Source organism: Enhydra lutris, unplaced genomic scaffold (assembly GCF_002288905.1).
Source record: "Enhydra lutris kenyoni isolate GAN:26980312 unplaced genomic scaffold, ASM228890v2 scaffoldscaffold3, whole genome shotgun sequence".
NCBI classification, from domain to species: domain Eukaryota; kingdom Metazoa; phylum Chordata; class Mammalia; order Carnivora; family Mustelidae; genus Enhydra; species Enhydra lutris.
The window spans coordinates 83,331,544-83,349,873 of NW_019154087.1; the positions used below are offsets into that span (position 1 = coordinate 83,331,544).

The window sequence follows — 18,330 nt, forward strand, 5'->3', positions numbered from 1 at the left end:
ATTGACACTCACATGCTCACTGTCTATAATTTTTGCAGCTCAGGCAGTTTTACTCTTAAGAAACCTTTACCTGAGCATGAAGTAGGGGAGGGAAATATGCCCAAAGAAACTTTTTGTCTTGGAGGAATTAGCTGAAAGTCTATATCCGACCAGTGGACAGTGAAAATATTGACAGTTCACGCCTGTGGGCTGTAGCATGAGTGACACTGGACATGCAGCTTCAGCTTCAACTTCAGCCCTGGTAGTGCCAAACCCAGCAATTATAGTGAGGCAGTGAAGGGGGAGACAGGCGACAACAATAAAGCAGGGTTTTCTGGAAGACTGTTCTTTTCAGAGCCCAATCTTTAGAAGTATGTCTCAGTTCCTGTTCTCCCAGTATAAGCACCGATGGGATTTTGAGTCATTTTTTTAAGTAATTGTTGAAAAGTATTTAAAGAAAGAAACCTCAGGAAAAATCCTCATCTTCTTATGTGACTGGCCTCAGGAAATTTCATTTTAGGCATTAAAAGATGATGGGACCTTCTTTTTTCATCTCCCTATTGTGATGCCTGGTTATCTGTGGCAATACGGTTGGAGGACCATGGGGAAAATAGTAAAATTATCATGTGCAACTTTAACACCTAATGAAAACCTAAAATGAAGCCACAAAATATTCATTTTTGAAAATGACCACACACAAGAGGCTCAAAAAGCTGTAGTTTTATTCATTGACATTATGGGGTATATTAAGTCAACAGATAAATGAAGCATGCCTCAATGTTAAGCTAAATTGTGAGCATGAAGACTTCTCAAAATTAACACTATGGGATGGTGAGAAGGCTATACATGACAAAATGAAAAATGTTTATGTTTAATTAATCTTGACATGATACAGACAACTACCACACTTCTAAGAGCAAGGTGAGTGGAATACTGAGGCTCAGTACGTGACACATGAATTCTGTTCTACCTTCTTCCATCAAAGGCTTTGCTTATCAAGGGGTCTTATTTTGTCATGAGCTATACTAGTAAAATGAGGGTGGGGTAAAAACAGAAGCCACTTGCAATTTTACAGTTCTGACTTGAGCTTGCATAATGTGAGGGGTTTTGGTCAAAGGGTTAATTTCTTTCGTTCTCTGAAGAGCAGAGCTAAGCAACAACCTTCACCATCCTTAAAAATAAATCAAGGATCAGTCTTTAGAAAACAGGCAATTTCACTGAGTACGTTTACCTGTCAGCTGGACTGATAAAAACGTAAGAAGTATAATGCATGCCAAGTGAAAACCAAAATATGTCTAAGTACAAGATTCCTGGTATGCTTAGATTTCTTGTTTCTTGTCCTAGTGGATTTTTTGATTCATTGTCTGATTAAAAGAAAAAAAATGGAAGCCATGGTTATTACAAATTATAAAATATTATGTAACATTGATAACATTTATAAAATTTAAATAATACTAAGAAACCTACTGAGTGACAACATCACTAACTCCATTTTATAGGTGAGAACACTAATTAAATAACTTGGGTTAAAGTCCCATAGTGAGTTTCAGGCAGAACTAAGAAAAGAACCAAAGGTTCCTGAGTCCAAGACCAATCTCCTTTCCATGATACTAGATTGCCAGTCTTGCCCAGTAATGGGACATGCCCACCTATTATTCCAAGCCCCTGAGAGGTTGAATGGATATCTTTTGAGATGCTGTTTTTGTCTCTCTGACCAAATAAGAAGATGGGCATAATTTCCAGAACTCCCTGCGGAGTGGACCACATGTGGGGTGGGGCTTGCTGAAGGAATGAGTGCTGCTTTGGTTTTAGGCTGGTTCTTTCTTAAGGAAGTGATAGTTGATGAATTAGTCCCTTTATAATGTCTCTGCAGGTTCAATTCCAAAAAAGATTCGGGAAAGAGGGTGGGGAGTAATAACACTTTCCATATATTTTATCCTGAGTTTTTCCCCATTCATGATTTTTTGTTGTTCAGAGACTAATTTCACTGGAACAAATACTATATTCAGTCACAGCACTTGGGTTCCCTAGCCCAACTGATGTAAGATTCTATAAAATACAAAAGCAATATGTGGATTACTACTTATTGAAACACTTTAAAAAGAAGTAAAACTGCCAAATCATACAGTATATGTTCTTAAATATTATTGTTTTTCTGACTACCTTGTAAATCACAATTATCAATTCTTAATCAAGAGTAAAATGTGCTCATCAACAGAGGGTTTTTTTAAAGGAACTTTTCTTTCTCTCATCTCAGTTTATATTAAACACATCACAACCTAAGAGAAATGTATAGTTTTCAGCATAGATTTAAGCAGTCTTAATCTCACATCTCACAGATGACCATGTAGTTACTTTTCTCATTAGTATATTAGTATACACACAACCCTGAGTTGTTTCTGTTTAGTATGGTGGCTACTTTTTTCCTTTCCAAAACTGAATTATTTTAAAAATGTGAAGTAAAAAAAATTTAAAAATAAATTAAAAATTTCAAAATATCAATAAATAAAAATGTGAAGTGAATAGTGTTTTAGTGTATTGCAGAACTCGGTAGCATATCATTCTCCAACCTGAAATAAAAGTGAGAAAATATTTGCGAACAAAAAGAAAAAGAAGGTATTACGTGATATTGTTCAGAGTGTCTCCTTTACAACCAGCTTCAGGTTTTAATGTACACGTCACAGCCTCACAGCAACGATTGGAACATTCCTATAAAACACACACACAATAGGAAAGGGGTCAGGATTTTTTCTATAGATAAGGTGCATACAATTTTAGTACAAGATGACAAAGAAATTTTACTTTTTCAACTAAGTTATGCCACTACATAGATTCCAGAGGAAATGACCAAGGAAGCTTAATAATAGAAAACAATGTTAAGTGCAATGAAAACTACCTCTTAAAAGGACAAAAATAGAATTACCCAAGAATAACCACAAATAAGTTTGGCCTAGATGATATTACATGTAAATTAATTTAAAACTTCAACGGAGAATATTTCTATACCATTTAAACTATTTGAAGGTAGGGAAAAAATTTAAAATTCTCAATTCATTTTACTAAGCCTGTATAATTCGTATAATGAGAGCTGGTAATGACACACACACACACACACACCTGCACACATATGCATACATACACACATACGCACACACACATATGCACATACATACATACACACATGCATATACACATAATATACATACACAATTTTCATTTTTAATATAGATGCAAAAGCTTGAATAAAATATTAACAAAACAACAGTTTATTAATATAATAACTCTCCATTACAACTATACAGGGTTTTTTTTCCACCAAAAATACAAGGGTGTCTCCACAGAACAGAATAAAGTAATATCCATCACATTAAGAGACTGAGGGTAGAAAACAACTACTATTATTGTGATAGATGGCAAAGATTAGAAAATAAAGATAATCTATAAAGAAGGAAAATCTGTCTGATAAATAGAAAAATATATCTAATAAAATAAACAGTAAGACATGGATTATTTATAGTCTATATTTTTATGAAAACTCTGACAAATGTTATGAGAGAAAGAAAAGGTATGAAAGTAAAATAATTGGAAAGTATAAATCACATTTTCATCTTTCATATGTAATAAAATATTTGACATCAGGAAAAAATAGAGAATCTACTCTAAAAACAATGGATGAGTTACTAAGATAGCTAATAGCAAAAAGAAAAATAGAAAATACTTCAGAATAAGCTTCATCATATGCAATAACTACATGAAGAACTTTATATTTCACTTTCCTGAGAAACTCAAAAGGCAACTAGTTTTTAAAACAATCAAATTTTGGGGGCACCTGGGTGGCTCAGTCAGTTAAGCATCTGCCTTTGGCTTGGGTCATGATCCTGGGTCTTGGGATCAAGCCCCACATCAGACTCCCTGCTCAGTAGGGAGTCTGCTTCTCCCTCTGCCCCTTACCCCACTTGTGTTCTCTCTCTATCTCTGTTGCTCTCTCTCTCTTTCTCTTTCTCTCTCTCTCTCTCAAATAAATAAATAAAATCTTAAAAAAAGATAAAACAATAAAACAAAATCATATATGAAAATCCAGGATTTTCAAATTAAATTAATTAATTTAATTTTAATTAATTTAATTAATTTAATTAATTTAATTAATTTAATTATGAATTAAATTAATAAATATGAATTAAATTCATATTTATGAATTTAATATACTTCAGCCAGAATCTCAATTGTATTTGTGAGCAAACTGATAAAAAAGAATACCAAGAGCTACATGGGAGAATGAACACTGAGGAATGATGATGCAAATTCCACCTCAAAAAACGAACACATTTGCCACTGCAGATATTAAAATGCATTGCATGGTTAAAGTCACTAAAATAGTGTGTGATGCTCGTGTGATAATATCTAGGTCGATTGGTAGAATGGTGGTTTTTAAGATCTGGAAAAAGACTTAAATGGGTATATAAAAATAGTAAATAGCATATGAGATCATGGAACCTTGGATTATTCACTAAAAGATACTATATAAAGTTTATATACTACTTTTTAGGTACGAAAACATCTATTTAAAATTCAGCTGTTCATAAGCCTGAACTCTAGTTTTATTCAACTCCTTAAGAAGAAAATCAGCACAAAATGGAAGCAATATGGGGGCTGGCTGATGTACTTAGGGAATTTTAGACCCTACCCATGACATAGACAGGGTTCCATTCTCTCTGTCTCTCTTTGTCAGTGTGCACTGTCTACAGGCCCTGGGCCTGATGAAATCAGAAGTACCCCGGAGTGTGAACTGTAGTTGTCTTCCACCCAAGAAGCTATATGGGAATGCAAGCAAGTAGGAATGAGATACGCTTATATCTAATTTATTATAAAGTACCAAATCATTTCCATTATTTCTTACTTCATTATACATAAAAGAATCCTTTGCAATACTCTTTACAAACGATTGTTACACCATGAAATCTTCTAATGTAGTTCGACAGCTTAAAATGTCTGAATAAGTAACTGAAGCATAAAGAGATTATATGCCCTCCCTCTTGTCATGAAGCCTCTTAAAGTAATGAATTAATCTTGGGTTGCGACAGGCTTCATTCATTATTGGCTTTGGATCTTTGGAACTAGTTACTTAACTTTTGTGAGTCTCACTTCTCTAAATTGGGATAATAACAAAACCCATTATGAAGGTTTGTGAGTAATAAAGGAGATATGGTGTACATAAAAATTCATTTTGCAGATTGACATAAAAAATCTCTTCAAATAGTAGCTCATTTTTTCAGTCTTAAAAGTAAAAGAAAATTGCTGGGAACGTAGAATGTTCTCTTAGAAACTAGTGTGGGATTGCTGACAAATATTTGTCAGAGACATTCTTTACAGTACATTGATACCTTGCAAGGATCAGATTTTTATAAAGATTAGCAGAATTATAGTAATTATCTTAGATGTTTTATATTAATAGCCTATTTTCCATAGGTTTATGTGATTTTTCTTTCTCTCCTTCTCTGTTTCATTTATGGCTTAGTTTATACACTGGCTTGGTGAGGGAAGGCCAGCTCTCTCTATGGAGAGAACTTGCTTCTAAATCTGTAATTGTTTTTGCTCAACAAATGATCAGCTGTGACTTTAGGTGATTTAAGAATTTCTGACCAATATGTCTAGGAAGGATCATAAATGACATGTTATAGTTAATGATTTACTTCTTTCCATTGAACTTTAGATAATCACATCATAAGTGTATCCTGGCTTTTGAAATGCCTTTCAAATTATGTCTAAAATAAGTATTAAAAACACAAGTGCAGGGCACCTGGGTGGTTCAATCTGTTAAGCTTCCAACTCTTGGTTTCAGCTTAGGTCATGATCTCAGGGTTGTGAGATAAAGCCCCACATAGGGCTCTGTGATCAGTATGGGGTCTGCTTAGGATTCTCTCCTTCACCCACTTCCTCCCCTCTGTGTCTTCCCTAGTTTGCACTCTAAATAAATAAATAAATGAAGAAACAAATAACAAATAAATAAAATCTTTTTTTTTAAATGAAGAAAACCACAAGTCTAAGCCTATTTTTTTTTTTTTTGCTATGATGCTATGTTTGTCTTTAAAAAGAATTTCCAAAAACCATTCCTTGAAGAAGGAAAAGAAAAAGAGAACACCATAATTCCCATGTGGCTGTAACTCTTTAATAAACTTTTAAACTGTGGATATTTTCATACCTTAGGAGAACCACAATTACAGTCTTCTCCTGCTTCCAGAAGTTTGTTCCCGCACACTGAGTTTGTTATTATATTTTTAGGAGTTGGTGCTTGCAGGAGGCACTTTGGTTTTTGAGATAAAATGTATTTCTTAAAATGTGAACGGCAGGATATACTGAAATCCTTTGGGAATTTTGAACTGTAAACAGAAGAAAAATCATGATATCTAGTGATAGATTAACATGAGAATCTGACTTGGCTAACTATATCACCTGGTTCGGTGGAAATTCCAAATTCATTATCCATTTAGGACTGTACTATGTTATATGTGGAGCGTGAAGGAGCATAAATACTACACTAGTTGGAAAATTGTTTCCCTAGATACTGAGCTTGTAGAACTGGAAGAATTTAAATTCTTGTGTGGATTCAGTACTGTCCTACATGGCAGGAACGATGAATGAGCCTTACCATTTGTGATCACTATCGAGGGCTGAGAGGTAAGAGATAATAATTATAAATTAGTGAAAGGAAATAATTGCAGACTTAGGATGTATTTCTTCCTATTCATGAGCACTTTAAGAGCAAAGTATTCTTTTTTATTTTTCTATCCCAAGTCCTTGCAAAGTGACTGGCATTAGAAGTGAATTAATATTAATATAAAAATGGATTGAGTGATTAGTGATGGAAATATATAAGAAAGTTGTCATCATCTTAATTAGATACATATTTTTAGAAAACATATTATTATTTAATAGAAGTTTGTACCTCTTAATCCCCTTCATCTGTTCTGCCCATCCTCCTACCCCACTGTCAACCACCAGTTAGTTCTCTGTATTTATGAGCATATTTCTGTTTTTGTCTGTTTATTAGCTTGTTCATTTGTTTGTTCATTAGCTTTATCTTTTAGATTGCCTTTATAAGTAAAATAATGTGATATTTCTTTTTCTGTTTGATTTCACTTAGCATAATACCTTCTAGGACCATCCACGTTGACATGAATGGCACTATTTCATTCTTCTTTATGGCTGAGTAATATTCGTGTGTGTGTGTGTGTGTGTGTGTGTGTGTGTATGTGTAGCATTTTCTTAATCCATTCATTTATTGATGGACACTTAAGTTGTTTTTGTATCTTGGTTATTATTTAAAACTATGTTGCTTAGTGTTAAAATTATTTTGAGTTAAGATAACATGGTTAACATTCTCATAATCTCTAACTTGGCATATTTGGAAATCTTAAACAATGAGCCCTGATGAGCTGGTAAAACCTGTGCATCAAGAGGCTATAGGGTGAATTAATGGGATTCACAGCTCTTGTTAAAAAAAAATACCCATTCACTATATAGACTGCATCTGAATTCTTTAAGTTTTAAGAAATATATATTTTTTCTCAAGGGTGACAAGGTCTCACCTCAGATATTCATTCATCACACAACTCCCTGAGGGACACTTGGTATAATATGGAACATCAGGCATACCAAGGACATGACCCAACTCATGTGACATCACTCCTACAAGAGCCACATTATTCTTTCCGCTAGCCTGGAAAAAAGAGGAACATTTATTACTTATGTTCATTTATTTCCTAGTTTAATAAATTAGTTCGACAGGTGAAAAATAATGTCATTTAGCTACTTTTCCCGGCATTGGCTATTGTAAAATGTCGAATTAACATTTGAAATGGTTGGCTCCTGTGCATTCGACCATTGAATCAGTGCTTAATAAATATTTTCTGAGCTAATGAGGAGTTCTTGGTAAACGATGAGTAAATTAAGGTAATTACATTCTTTTTAGGAAGTACCATACTACATATTCAAAGGCCTCCAAAACCTATTGTCATAATTCTTGACATTGGTAGTACTTGGTTGTATGACACCAAAATGCACCTTCTCTGACCTCTTTAACCTCTCTCACCGTTGATACGGAAGATCATTAATTTGAAGTTGGCTCAGGCCACAGAGGGCATCTGGGTTCCCTTTCTGTTCCAATCTTCCTGTTCTTATTCCCTAATACCAAATAAAGAATGAAGACTTCTGGGAGGGCCAATGTAAGGAGATATTCTGTTTCATAATCCAAGGTATCTTCAGTGCAACTATTTACCAGTAGGTTCATTTCTACTTTTATTTACTGACTCAGCAAATGTTCTTTGTGATAACTCTGTACAAGGCGTCATTCTGGTCTTCACAGAGGACACAGGACCACAGAGAGTCTTATTATGAGTTTACAAACCTCAATGACAGCAACCGAAGCTGAGGAACACAAGGAATTCGAGGCTGCCATTCCTACACGTCGATTGCTGAAGCCAATTCCACTGCATGAAAATTACAGGTATACTGTCACAATCTGAGTCTTTGGAACCATTAGATTTTGTCAGTTATGTTTTAGATTTCCCGTGTTGCTCCACCCTTTTTATATTTGCTAGGCTCCAGAAAAGCTTCTGCTCTTCCACAGCATTATATGATCACAGATGATCACCACAACCAGGAGTCCATTTTAGTAAACATGACATGGGTCTTCACATTCTTATAGGTGAATTCCTAATGGTAGAACTTCAGGCTCTCTGACAACTGATTAGGGAGATACAATTGAGTAGAAATCTCTGCCAAGAACCCTTTGGGATAACTCTCCTCTCTTGCCTACATACACCCGACCCTGGCCAGCATATGCTCACCTGAGTAACTGTGCATGGTCGTGTCTCTTCATTTTCCCCAGGTTAGAACGATGCCAGTTCAGAAAGTTGTTAAAGGTATCACCGATGTTGGGTACTATCTTGATCTTATCACCATCTGACCAGATTTCCATACCTACCAATGCCACTTGAACATCTATGGTATTATAAATCTGTCAGAAGAGCATTGTTCTTCATGAAAATGTTTGAGGTTTCTTTATTGTCTTAGATCTTTTGTTGACATAAGTGATGGATAGGTGTATCATGTTTTGAAAATAGAAATCCTAGAAGTAACATGTGATTTTCCCTTGATATTGAACCTGGCCTGCCAAATTTACCAAAATTGCTGACATTAATCCCTTGTGACTCTCCCAGCTCCTTACTTGGTGAAACCATAGGGAAGCCCCAAGCTTCTATGTAGAAATACATGTTTATGGGACAAATATCTTACCACATTGAGTAGATTCATCACATCAAACACAAAGCTTCTTATCAAAGTTAGATTCCCTTTATACATGTTATACTGTAAAATACAAAATACAAACATAATTTTTAAAAAGTTGACATGGTACAGGATTTAACATTTTAAGAAAAATTACATATTTCAACATAAATAAATGTTTATTCATTCATGTCTGACTTATATAACACTGTTTCAACAAATTCTTTTTAAAGGTAAGAATTTTTTGGTAAGAAAAGAAGTAGGCATTCTTATATATTTCAGTGTTTTTCATTTTTAAGTTAAAGAAATCAAATTAATAATTTCAGTATTTCTAACCAATTAAATATTATTAAAATTTGATTATAAAGCAATATTTGCTAATTTGGATCACAGATTATAGTGTTTTTATAGATACAAATATAATTTGTAAAATATATATAGTTTTGAATCTACTTTGTAATAGAGTGAGAATTTTAAAAATATTTTAATAACCCATTTTTTATCATTATAGTTGATTTCTTATAGCTATCTGGTATTAAGTATACTTCCAATATCTGAATATATTGGCAGCAGATGGACATTAAAGGGTCAGTGAGTGAATAAGAACAGCAAGGCATGTAGAAAAGACATGACAGGTGACCAGAGTCTGCATTTTCAGCCATTTGATAAGAAAACTTAAAAGTCAACTTAACCACCCAAGAAGCATACATACTTCATACTCACAAAGGCATTATCCAGCACCAACAAGAGATCAATGTATTTCTCAGCCTGAAGATAGTTTTTTTCCTTTTCAAAGGGTAAAATGACATCATTAATAATCATTTTTATCTTAAAAAATTGAAAAAATTCCAATGAGCTTTTTTTCCAGAGGGAAATTAAGTTAAAGAATAAATAAATGAATCATAGGTTTTGCCTATATGAGTAACTGTTGAACACAATGGTATACCATATGTCATTGCAGAGATAATTGGAAGAAATGATGACATGGGAAATCTACACTTACTTCTGGGCTATTGAGTGACCTGGAGGTTCGAATATGGCCTTGTTTCCTGCCAACACTTCTTACACCACAAGTATAATTAGCCAGGTCTGGCTCCTCCTGGTTATACGTGAGGACAGCATGTTCTTCTTGGTCTGTGCTTTTCAAAGGCTTTATCATGTATCTTTGGTCATGATGTGTAAAATATCCCCTGTGATATACAGAGACTCATATTTCAAGATTATCTGCCACACAGAGTCACAATACCGACCAGAACAGAGCATACCTCTCCCTAAATCCTAAACTCATGCATGCAGTTTTCATTCATAGGTCTTCCAGCTAACTTTTGCTAATTTAAGTTATAATCGGTACTTGTCAATAGTAAAATAAAGTTTATATTATTTACTAGAAAATTCTGAACAAGAATTGTTAAGATGAAGCTATCCCAAAGAATTTAGAATTTATATCATAAGTTCAGTAATATTTGTCCATGGCTTATTTATATGCTTAGCAAACATTTCTTGGCAGGTCCTAGGAATATCGTGGAGGACAGAGTAAAGAAATATTTAGATGCTGAGAACCCTATGGGAGAGAAAGAATCATTAGCAAATCAGCCAGAGGAACAGGTTGGAACTAGTAGTAGCTTAAAGAATTCTTCTTTTTAAAAATGAAAGCTTGCCATTTTCAACGATGTAGATGGAACTAGAGGCTGTTATTCTAAGCGAAATAAGTCAATCAGAGAAAGACAACAATCATATGATCTCACTGATACGAAGAACTTGAGAAAAAGGACAAAAGGGTCATAGGGGAAGGAAGGGAAAAATGAAATGAGATGAAACCAGAGAGGGAGACAAACCATAAGAGACTCTTAATCTCAGGAAACAAACTGAGGGTTGCTGGAGGGGAAAGAGGTGGATGGTTGGGGTGGCTGTTTGATGGACATTGGGGAGGGTATGTGCTATGGTGAGAGCTGTGAATTGTGTAAGACTGACGAATCACAGACCTGTACCCCAGAAGCAAATAATACGCTATATGTTAATTAAAAAAATAATTCTTCTTTTTAGTAAGAAAATAAGTTCAGAAATACAAAGTGAATTCATATGATGGAGGATTACAAATACAGGATAGATAGCCATTAAAAATTATATCTGTGAAGGCATTTCATGATATAAGAATAAGCTTATGATATACTGTGGCATGAACTATCTAGAAGAACTATATATATTTTATTTCATATTGCAACCATGTAAAAGATATATATCTATATGCAAAAGGGCTGCAAAAATGTTAGTGATAGTCTTAGGAGATAGTCACTCCTAAGCACAATTTTGTGGTTGTTATTTTCTTATTTGCATTTCTTCTTACTTTCCAAATTTTCCCTAATTGGCAAGAATTATATTTGTAAACAGAAATATCACATACATGCATGTGTCTGTGAACACATACACTGTTAAAAATTATGTTAAACACAATTATAAAATGCTAGCAAGGGTGATACATTAATCTTCATTTTGACAGAATTTTATCTATGCAGAAGATTTTACCAAGGTAATAAGAAGACATGACATCCAGGAAGACTCAGTTCTGTGTAATGAACAGTACTTAATGTTTAACATTTTTACAGGTGACTCACCTCAACCCATTACAAGTACTGATGCTGGCAACAGAACCCTTTTCATTTAGTATGTGTCCTTTATAGAAGCAATGTTCCTAAAGATAGAAAAAAGAAATATATTTTTTAACTACAAGAATAAACATATCACAGCTGTGGTGAAAGCTGTTATTTTGAGTATGTAGGAAGATTCTTCAAATAGTGGTAACAGCCAGACCAGTTCCCAGAAACGAAAATAGTGAGAACTTTAGAGATTTTACAACTTCTTCTCTATTGACCCTGGAAATTCCGTCTTTGATAGTTGAATTGACTTTCTGGTGTTGATTGCATGAAAGAAAAGTCCAAGGAGTGTGAACTTAAGAGGACTCATGGTAAAAGTAGAGTCTCTAAGACATTGTGCATCACATATCAATAATATGAGGTAACCATTTTTCTAGATTCCAGAATTCTCAAGGAGTCACACTAACACTACTAAGCCCTTCATGGGGCTGGTCCAACTTGTCGTTTTAATTGGTATGTTAGTGCAATCCCTTTACCAGCATCAAAACCACAGAAACTTTGTTCACAACTAGAGATTTGGACATGGTTGGTGCTTTATATAAACAAAGTAGGGGGTCACTTATGTATACTTATGTATGATCCAATAAATTGAATAAATTTATTCAAGCCATTGAATAAACTCTTGTTCAAAATAAACTGACTTGTTTTAGGGTCTGAAATTCCATCTACATTTTTCTTGATTTGGAAAAAACCTCATCATCGTAAAGATTTTCTTGTAGAGGGCTTGGAAAAAGTACCAAATTAAGATATCATCAACCATTCACACAACAGCACGAGTTAATTTAAATGTTAGCAAAATCTAGAAATTTTAGGTGGGAAGGGAACAAAGAGCCATTCTGTGACAGAAGTTTTGTCTTTTTATAGAGATATACATGTTTGGGAGTGCCTAAGGAGAAGGACTCTGAGAAATTCACTTAGCTTGGTAAACACTCCATGATTATCTTTTTGTATTCTCTTCCTGTTCTTACCTTGGCATTGATTTTCTATGTCTGACATCTAGGCCTTGACATTATCTATGGCATGGTGGTTTGATGAGATATAAAATTATATTAATTAAGTGATTAATATTCCATTTCTGACCTCAGAATATATGCATGTATTATTCAAAAATAGTAAATAGCTATATGATGTTTCAAGAAGCTACTGGGCAGAGTATTTCTAACTTTTGACAAGATCATTTAGAGGGAAGTGAACTTGTGGTTGCTTCTACAAATGCAATACTTGGAAACCACCTCCTATCTTTACCTTAAAAAAAAAGATGACTATGATTTTTTTTTCATCTTTTCATCTGTTGTCTCATTGGTCAGAGACAAGCGCTTTCTTTCCAAGTCCTTTGATTTCTTTTTTAATTGTCCTCACAACTATGCATCTTGCAACATAAGTGCCAGATCCCAGAAAGAATCTTAGAAAGCATTCAGAACCTACCATGTTCTGAGGGTCTGTAGTGATTTCCTCTCCTCTGGGTGAGTAATATATTTCAGAGTAGTCTGGCCTCAGGATGTGTCTGCAAATTTCAGAATATTGCAAGGTACACTTAGGGTGGTAATAAGGGATAATGTTCCTGAGACAGTGAGAAACAACAGACATTCTGACTCATTAACCCTTTTCCAACACTGAAACTCTGTTGCTGAAGCAAATCAAAGCATTAATTATGCCCATTAGATTCAAGGGAATAAATGCTTCCAGATACTTTTCAGCTGCAAATTCTCTATTCTCAAAAGGGTTATTCTGGGATTCTTTGCATCAAAACCCCAGCCTCCAGAGGGTCTCTGAAGGGTGCTGGGTTACAAACATGCATAAAAGACCATTGATCAGGGAAACGTGTACTAAGAGATGTAGAATTTGGTGGAGCCACATCCCCAGGGATCTATCTCAAGGCTCTATGCCCTGAATGACCCTTACAAATGTTCTTAGAAAAATAGTGGGAAGCTATGTCAAAAATTTGAGTTCATATGGGTAGAAAAGATTTTCAATAAATTAGAAGTATTAAGGAAGAAAAATTATCTGTGTTGCTCTTTGTTTATATTTTGCATGTAATTTCCTTAGAAAGCAACAACCATCTTAGCTAACATTACTGCAATCTAATAACATCTAAAACTCAACGTTTCATGTCTTCTATCTCAAATCACACTAAATAGAGTCTCAAGAAGATTTATTTTTCTATATTTTGTTAATATAATCTAGCGATTAGATTTTCAGGAAGTACAACTTACTTGCTTTTTTGCAGGTGAAGAACAACTTCTTCTCCATTTAATGTTATCTGATACTGAAGTTCAGGTTCATATCTTTCCTAAAAATATTTAATAATATACTGATATCAATTCATATTTCTGAGTCTATCTGAAATAATTATAATGATACTGTCATACATATAGAAGAAAAATTACAAGTGCCTATAGTATAAAACAGTTCTCATATATAGTTAAAATATATAAAATAAAACAAATCATACATTAAGATGGATTTCCAAAAAATACAATAATGCAACAAAAATACTCACAGATTAAACTAACTTTACTGTGTAAGATAGGGGCTTATTACTTGCCTAACTATACAATATACTGTCCTGTGTTTCCTAAAGGATCACTAAAGACATAATAATAAGGCACATATTTTTATTACTTTAAAACCAAACAAAATATACTAAAGAAAATAAACTAAGAACTGCTAAGAACTAAGGTAAAAATTATAAATATTGACAACAATGTAACAGAGAGTTAATATCTTTAATAAATTTTATAAATCTTGCTAATTAATGATATAATATTAAATTCTCTGTTATAGACAAAATGCCCAAGGAAAAGGACAGGAAGTGGGACAGGAAGTGAGGGTATGGTTTGGTGAACTTAGCAAGAAACATTTCTTTCTAGAAACATTCTAGAAATGCTTCCTTTCCTATGCTCTCCCCTTAGCCTCCAAACTTGGAGAAATGTCTAAGCAGCTTTATTCTTTCTGATCAATTGAAACAGTTAACTCTCTTCCTACTGTTTAAATGTGTTTCTGAGAATCCTGTATTCTTTCCTGGACAAAGAGGAGCTATGGATATGGGCTTCAAAATTAAACCGTTAGGCATTACCTCTATTAGTAAAAAGGCTCTTTATTGGCTCTATCATTGTGAAATCCCACTATCATTCACATTACTTACCTCTTTGCCATTCTCTGTTTGGTTGTTCCGTATTTCCCTTTTGTGTAAAATGTGTAGTTTTTTAGGATGAACTACTTCATAGAGCTCTAATTCAGATGTTTGATTTATGGCTATTGCTAGAGAAAAAGAGATAATATAACACATTTAAAGGTCTTGGGTTTTGTTTTGGATTGGGTTGGTTGGTTGGCTTTGTCGAAATGGCATGGAAGACTGAATTCTCATCCAGAAAGTAAGTATTAAGAAAAGCAAGGTCCTGGGGTGCCTGGTGGCTCAGTGGGTTAAGGCCTCTGCCTTCGCTCAGTTCATGATCCCAGGGTCTTGGGATCGGGCCCCACATAGGGCTCTCTCTGCTTAGCAGGGAGCCTGCTTCCCCCTCTCTCTCTGCCTGCCTCTCTGCCTACTTGTGATCTCTGTCTGTCAAATAAATAAATAAAATCTTGAAAATAAAAGAAAAGAAAAGCAAGTTTCTCCTTCTTCCTTTTCCTATCAGCTATGATAACAAAGACATTTTCTTTTGCTCTATCTACTTATTCTGGAAAGACAGGGAGATGATGAAATAATTCTTCAGATGATTTCTCAGTGCATGGAAGATTATAGAAGCCAGGAGTCTGCCCTGTAGTCCATTTCCCTCTTCCACTGTAGTCCCCTTCAAAATTGTAGATTTTTCTCTCAGTGTTCTCAGAGATCTGTTTTTCCTTTCTATGTCTTTTTGTCTTTGTGGTGTAACCCCTGACAAACCCTTCCAAAAATAAAATTGTCATAAGCAGGTAATACCTCATTATTAGGGAAGACTCTACTAACCACTATTTTATTTCTAAGTGTAACAATAAACCATTATATTCTTTCTTTCATTAGCCTTTGCCTCAAGACTTCAGATTTCATATGAACAAAGTTTTGTTATCCCCTGCTGGAGCAATTTCAAAGCATTGAATAGCAAGTAGGAAAATTAGATAGCAAGTAGGCTAAATGTCTTTCTTGATATACTTGGTATGATATTACATAGACAATTTTGTATTTTACTTGTGTATAGTAGGAAAAGAACTGATATCAGAGCCAAAAGATATGGTCTTAAGTCCTACCTAAATGACCTTATAAAAGTTATTTTGCTTTCCTATCAGTTTACTTACCTAAAATGGAGGTTACTATAAAAATTAAATAACATAAAATATGTATAATTATGTAGCACCAGTCTAGGAAGATGGCAGGTGCAGCTTATCTACTTTTTCTTTTAATTGTTCAATCACTTATGTAAGGTCAGTTTTATTTTTAAATGCTCCCATTTCCAAAGATAAATGTCTGTGCTTAGAGCCAATTTCCCACTGAAAGACAGGGTGACCTTGGGAACACCAAACAGTTTAATACCTGGCTGACATGGAGAACCTGAAGGAAAATTATCAACCAAAATTTACCTCCTCCTCAGCCCCCAGAGTTCTGTTATGATATTATCCCAAGAAGGACTCATTACACAGGAGAACAGGAAATTTATAAATATATTACTGTAAATTTTTCTTTTAATCAGTGGAGAATATAAATCCAATTAATGGAAAGAGTTGCTGGGGTTGAGATTAGAATAAATTTTAGGAGATTTTAGTCCTTAACTCTTCAGTTGGTCAATTAAGTTTTAATTTTGCTTAATACTATATTTATGTCTAATTTAATGCTAATTTTAGTTAAATGTCTCCCTTGTCATCCATCCTGGCACAGTTTTCGGTCAAACTGTGTCTTGATAGATGATTTTCTCCTTATGGAGTAGAAAATAATCAATGTTATTCAAGATAACATTGGAGATGGCAAGGAAATTCTCGATTTCTGGTCTGGAAGTTAATCCTCTGGTGTTATTTGGTCTGTGTGTTTTAGAAAATACAATTATAGATCTAGTAGCATTATTGAATGAGAAGTAAAATTTCAGGTATATCCTAACTAAATTATTATACCAATTACAACACCTTGACTATGAGCATGGAGTTTATGTAAATTGAGTAAATATACCAAAATGCAAACTGTAGTGATCCTTAGGTAATATAAGAATGCTACTTTCTCAAGGTTACTTTAAAAATGCATTAAATAATTTGACTTTTGTATAAAATGTCGGTATTTTAGTGCTTACCTTGAGTTTGAATGATGAGCCAGAGGACAGAAAGTAGTGCCAAAGACATGTTGCCTACTGCAGATAGCTGAGAAGTCCCACACAGCATGAAACTGGTCTCTCCAGAGGTCCAGTTTTATCTTCCCCTAGTTCTCTTTACAAACTGGAAGGAAAAAAAAAAAAAAACCCACCACCACCACCAACAAAAAAAGCAAGAAAAACATCAAGCATTCTTTGTGAAATTAGGGAATGTTTCTTAATGATGTTGGGAAATTGCAGTGTCAAGATCATGAGAATGTTCCTTATTTAAGAGAGGTGTTTATATCTGTGGTTACAGCTTGTTAAAGAATTTATATCTGGACAGCTGCTTGGACCTGGTGTTCCTATAGTGGTGGGAAAACATCAACTGAGACTGAGATCTCTGTGTACATATTTGCCTACTCACCAAAATGAACTACCACAACTGCCATTCAGTAATCTTATAAAAATTGATCTATAAATTAAAAAAAATATATTAGTAGTCCATATATATTTTGAGAAATTGGCACAAAGAACACAGAATCTACAAAACAACTATTAGGTAAAGTCTTAAAAACTTGCATATTATAATCTCTCTGACCTTTAGTCTCCTTATCTGTAAAAACCGGTAATAACAACACCTACCTCAAGCTTTTTATAAAGTTTGTACAAGATAATACACACACATGCATGACACATACACATGTAAGACTATAGAAGAAATGTGTAATGTAAATTCTCTTGGCAGTATGAGCCTCAACCAAATTATCCTGTATATGAAGTACATTTGAAGAACACTACTGCAAAAAAATTACAGTATTTTTCTGATTACAAAAATAATGCATTTTCACAGTCATAAATATCAAGAGGAAATTGAAGAAAAAAAGTTAATTACCCAACAGCCCATTAGCAGGAAAGAACTTCCTTTAACATTATGACATTTTTATATCTTTCTTATTTACTAATAAAAGAAATAAAAGAAAATTAAAATTTATAAACTTTAGTTCTTACTGTATAGAGGGTTTTGAGAACGTATTTTTTTGCACAGCATGAAGCATTTTTGTGTTTTATGCATGTCTCAGTATGTGTATATTTCTTCAATTGCCACTTCTTATTACCTCTTATGGATAAATTACTAAGTGCTAAAAATGGTATTACTTAGTTTA

At 34.0% G+C, this 18,330-nt stretch overlaps 1 protein-coding gene across 1 annotated transcript; it reads right to left on the reverse strand.

Annotated features, from left to right (window-relative positions):
• Window positions 1-1,008: 1,008 nt before the first annotated feature.
• LOC111157544 (ADAM like decysin 1) lies at window positions 1,009-17,280 on the reverse strand. Its single transcript, XM_022519052.1, has 14 exons — window positions 17,168-17,280; window positions 15,061-15,176; window positions 14,129-14,205; window positions 13,341-13,419; window positions 11,877-11,953; window positions 10,268-10,454; window positions 9,988-10,050; window positions 9,274-9,345; window positions 8,826-8,995; window positions 8,384-8,465; window positions 7,566-7,696; window positions 6,179-6,356; window positions 2,603-2,688; window positions 1,009-1,343 (listed from the first exon to the last, which is right to left on the reverse strand). Exons 1-14 carry the CDS (start codon window positions 17,253-17,255, stop codon window positions 1,337-1,339), a joined length of 1,413 nt encoding a protein of 470 aa, XP_022374760.1. The 5' UTR covers window positions 17,256-17,280; the 3' UTR covers window positions 1,009-1,336.
• Between the last annotated feature and the right edge of the window lie 1,050 nt (window positions 17,281-18,330).